General features: G+C 29.6%; 4 protein-coding genes across 4 annotated transcripts in view, besides 3 other annotated features; 2 read left to right on the forward strand and 2 right to left on the reverse strand.

Annotated features, from left to right (window-relative positions):
* The window catches only part of EDI_129330 (uncharacterized protein), a gene marked incomplete at both ends in the record, with an annotated part of 2643 nt that extends 641 nt beyond the window's left edge, over positions 1 to 2002 (forward strand). The window contains one exon of the mRNA XM_001741342.1: positions 381 to 2002. Within this exon, the coding sequence (XP_001741394.1) occupies positions 381 to 2002 (1622 nt within the window). The remainder of the gene's footprint in view (positions 1 to 380) is intronic.
* Positions 2003 to 2091: 89 nt separating this feature from the next.
* On the reverse strand, positions 2092 to 2575 carry EDI_129340 (uncharacterized protein; the record flags this gene model as incomplete). Its single annotated transcript, XM_001741343.1, has 2 exons — positions 2092 to 2466; positions 2510 to 2575. The coding sequence occupies 2 exons, from the start codon at positions 2573 to 2575 to the stop codon at positions 2092 to 2094; spliced, it is 441 nt and encodes a 146-aa protein (XP_001741395.1).
* Positions 2576 to 2618: 43 nt separating this feature from the next.
* Positions 2619 to 2657: a sequence feature (AT_rich).
* EDI_129350 (uncharacterized protein) lies at positions 2652 to 3635 on the reverse strand (the record flags this gene model as incomplete). Its single annotated transcript, XM_001741344.1, has 1 exon — positions 2652 to 3635. The coding sequence occupies one exon, from the start codon at positions 3633 to 3635 to the stop codon at positions 2652 to 2654; it is 984 nt and encodes a 327-aa protein (XP_001741396.1).
* A 634-nt stretch (positions 3636 to 4269) lies between these two features.
* Positions 4270 to 4325: a microsatellite.
* Positions 4326 to 4332: 7 nt separating this feature from the next.
* Positions 4333 to 4364: a sequence feature (AT_rich).
* Positions 4365 to 4418: 54 nt separating this feature from the next.
* EDI_129360 (60S ribosomal protein L10A-2, putative) overlaps positions 4419 to 4527 on the forward strand; it is a gene marked incomplete at both ends in the record, with an annotated part of 522 nt that continues 413 nt past the window's right edge. Inside the window, one exon of the mRNA XM_001741345.1 lies at positions 4419 to 4454. Coding sequence (XP_001741397.1) covers positions 4419 to 4454 — 36 coding nt within the window. The remainder of the gene's footprint in view (positions 4455 to 4527) is intronic.

The raw sequence follows: 4527 nt of genomic DNA on the forward strand, positions 1-4527 counted from the left end.
TGTCATAGAGTCAAATCTGTCTCATTAGCTATTTTTCAATGGCTGAAGTTGATGCTATAAAAATCTGGTAATAGTGAAGCAAAGAAAAATGGCTTATTAATCGAAATCTTCTTTACCACTCCCTAAACCAAATGATATTGAAAATATCAGAATCTTTATTAAAGCTTGTTTCATCGAAAAACAATGGACAACAGAAAATATACAAAACACACATCAACAAACAACTCCTACCTCTCCACATTTTCAACCCCCTTCTCCAAAACAAAGTAAATCACCTCTCTCTCCACCTAAATCAACTATTAAAACTAGATTAAGTATTAATTCACATCAAACAAATTTTTTTAATTTATTGGATTCTAATGTACAACCACATTCTACAGTATCAGAAACTGTCCCTACTTTTGACTTTGTTCAAACTTCTTCTACTTCTTCTACTCAACCAATTTCACAATCCCCTTCTATTCAACCACAACCTATTATAAAGAATAAATATGATATTTTAGCACAAATTCAACTAGAACAACAACAACAACCATCTTCAATAACTACTAACTCTGTTTTTGATTTTGTTGATTCAAAACAAGTTTCTCCTCAGTCTTGTATTCAACTCACTAATCCTCCTCCTCAAAAACCATCTCAACAATTCCAAACAACATTTGATTTCAATCAATCTTCTTCTCAACCAGTTGTGTCTCAATCAACAAACAAACATGAACAAGTATTTGACTTTGGTCAAACAACATTTGATTTTACTACAAACAATCATCCAAAGGTTACTCCAACAAATACATCGCCATTCACTTTTGACAAAAACTCATCTTTCAATGAAGCATCAACCCAATCACAACAACTACCAATTAAGGTTATCCCTCCAAAAGTCAGTCCTCAACATAACTCTATTAATAATGACTCTTCTAAAGAAATCACCCAGAACCCTTTAAGCAAACCTCAAACACCAGAAACATTTGACTTTAACTCAAGTATTCCTAAACCACAACCTGCTTCTGTCATTAGATCAAGAACAAACACATTTAATTTTGACCAACCAAAACAACCTTCTACAAATAGTCAAACATTTGACTTTGGAGAGAATTCTTTAGAAGAAACGAAAGGCATACAAGAAACAACCCCAAAAACTAATGTTTTAACAAACGAACAACCAAATGAAACAAATCAAGCACAAAAAGAAGATAATAAAAAACAAGAAAAAGAATCTAGTGTAGAAGTTAAGAAACCATTAAATTACAACAACTTGTATGACATTCTTGGTGGGATTAATGAAGAACCAAAACAAGAGGCTAAAACAGAAATGGGTGGAGTTAGTCATCAAGAAGAAACACCAGAAAACAAACAAAACAAAAACATTAAAAGACAAAGTTCTGAATTAATGGAAATTGATAGCACATTTAATTTTGATAATAAAAAGGAAGAAGAGTACGTCGATAATCCATTTGGTGAAGTTAGTGATGATGAATTAAAAGAAGTCGATATTCCTACGATGAAGTTTGAATCAAACAATAAACCAGCAACAAATAATCTATTCTCATTTGATTTAGATGAACCAAAAAAAGAAAATCAAAACCTTTTTAATTTCGAAGAGTCTGCAGAAGGACCAACCAAAGAAGTTGATGACTCATTTGTTACAAATGAAAATGAACCATCTGTAGATAATCCATTTGAGTCGAACAATACACAACCAAATAAAGTGCCAAATCTCCCAGAAGTTGATAATCCTTTTAAATGTATTGAAGAAAAACAAAACAGTCAAAGCCCAGTTGTAGTAGATAATCCTTTTGATTTTACTGATTCATCTAACCAACTTAACCAACAAGACCAAATAGTGGATAACCCTTTTAACTTCTCAGGCAGTGAAAATGCAAAAGAAGAAAAAGAAGTCGACAACCCATTTGGGAACTTCGAAGAGTCTAAAAGCGAAACATTACCAGAAATTGATAATCCTTTTGAATCTTCATCAAACGCAAATACTTTGTTCCAATTCTAATTTTTCAATTAAACACCTCTTAACCTCTTTTATTTTTATATTCAAAAGAAACTGAAGCCTCAATTAAGAGTATATTTTGATATAATCGGTTAAAATTGTTGTGGATATGAAGGCGGTAAATATCCAATTGGTTTTGGGGGAATAGGCATAGGTTGTTGTATTTGATTAATGTAAGAAGGTTGTTGAGAAATTGACTGATAGCCCATTGGGACTTGATACATATTTTGAGGAACAGAAAATTGTTGGGGGTACTGAGAAGAGTGTTGTTGGAAAGAAGGGTGGCATTGTTGTCTTAGTGGTTGAACAGGTGGGGATGGTTGTTTAGAAATAAGTTGAGGAGAAATAAATGATTTTTTTCGTGAAGTAACTAACAAACGTGTTTGTTCATCCTTGAATTGTTCGAATGAAACTTGGGGTTTCATGAGATCATAGAATGCTTTCCAAGCAATATTCGCTTCAGCCAACTAAGTCATTAATAAAAGAAAATAATTACTAGAAAAAACAAACAGACAAGAATGGGATTGATCTTTGATAAAGAGAAGGAATAATATCAACACGATTTAGTTTAAGCATTGTATCTATATACTCTTTCCAAATTAACCACTTCTTTTTTTCCTAATAAAATAAGTAAAATATGAAATAAATAAAATTAAAAGAAACAAACACCTGGAAAATCAAGTAGACCATCATAAATTCCAATGATTTCGTTAGATTTTCTTCTTAATGAATAATTATTAATATAAAGAGAACATATTTCTTCAAATTCATTTAATAGTTTAGTGTCATAAGAGTCATAAAATTGATTAAATAAGTTATCTAAATCAACAATATTAAATTCTGTGTTATAATTTATAGTTAAATATAACCTCATTTTAATTAATTGCAATGAAATGGGAAGATACTGAACGTGTAATTTTTCCTTTAATTGTTCAATTTTCTTTAACATATTAATTTTTGTTGGTTGGTCTGAAGAAAGTAACTTAATTTTGAAATATAATGACCATAATTTACCATCTATATCTAATACATTTAAGTCATTATTTTGTGCTAATGCTAAATGAAGGTTCATTTGGAATCTAATGCTTCTTTTAATAAAGAGTTGTTGAATATTAAATTGTTGTAATTCTGTGTTTTGTTTCTGTGAATTAAGGAAACTAGATAATTTAAGAATACTTTTACCTTCACGTCTTAACCATTTGTAGATAAGGTCGAACTTAAATGGGAACATTTTGATTATTAACGAAACAACTTTCTCTATGAAATAGAAGAAAGAACCAAACGTGATAGGACAGATATCAGAGAAAATGTTTTGTTTAAGCCTTTTATATTCTGTTTCCAAGAGGTCAATATAGGTTTTGACGAAAGGACTATTTTGAGATTGTCCTTTCGTTCTTTTTTGTACCAACAACTTTTTACCATGTTTGAGTTCTTGATAAAAAATTGTTTGAATCTGAATTTCATTAAATCGCATTAATTGTTTTGTTGGAGATTGTTTATCAGGAATTGGTGGATAGAAGTCATGATAAATAGAAAAGAGTTGTTCTTTCTCTTTTATATCAATAGTATTATTAATCATTAATTCCCAGAGTTTATTCATATTTGGTGCAAGTCCAACTTTTTCAACGATGTCCATTAACAAACTTGGAGGTAAATAATGAAATGATAGTAAAATATTAAGAATAAGAAATAATAAAAATAAGAATCAACTTCAAGGAAGAATGAACTCATAAGATTAAGAGGATGTTGAAGAAAAATAGTTGTAAATGCAAAAATACTCAACCACTCAATCCTCTCTTGTTTTAAAACAAAAGAAAGTACTTTGAATTTGACTCTTTCTTTTTACTCAAATAAATAACAAACTCTTGCATTTTGTGAGGAGCAAAATATGCTTGAAATACACTAATTTTCTCAATAAGATATAGGGCAGTAGAAGGTGTAGGTGGGGCTTGTAATAGCCAGACCCATATAACATCTAAAAACTCATTAAACCCACGAGAGAAAGATAAATCGATATATCTAACGTGTCATTATATCATTTATAAATAAAAGATCGCTAACATTTATAAAACAAACAATTTCCATAATTTAGAATGACAGTATAATGGATATTTCCCAATAACTTGATTAAATAAATTTTTCACAACATCATACTGGTTGTTGACAATAGAGTACATGTACTGTTTATATTGAGGAAAGTTACCTGAAAAATCTTGGGTTAAGAGTTGTATAAAGTTAGTTGATAAACTCATTTTCAGCTTTGGAACTAGTTTATTTTGTTCTTTTTATTTTTATTATTCTTAATTATATTTTTTATTATTTATATAGTTTTCATTAATTATAATAAATTTATAATAAAATAAAACTATAATGAGAATTAGGTTTAATAAGGGAAACTGATGAATCTGAAATAGTCAAGATGTCCAAAGTCTCAAGCGCTGTTTTACGTCAAGGTGTTGCTACTATTCTTAAAGAAAAGAAAGACAGAAAATTTTGTTGAAACTGTAGAACTTCAAATTGCCCTTAAG

The sequence above is a fragment of the Entamoeba dispar genome, genomic scaffold (genome assembly GCF_000209125.1).
Source record: "Entamoeba dispar SAW760 scf_1105229463703 genomic scaffold, whole genome shotgun sequence".
Classification (NCBI taxonomy): Eukaryota; Evosea; order Mastigamoebida; family Endamoebidae; genus Entamoeba; species Entamoeba dispar.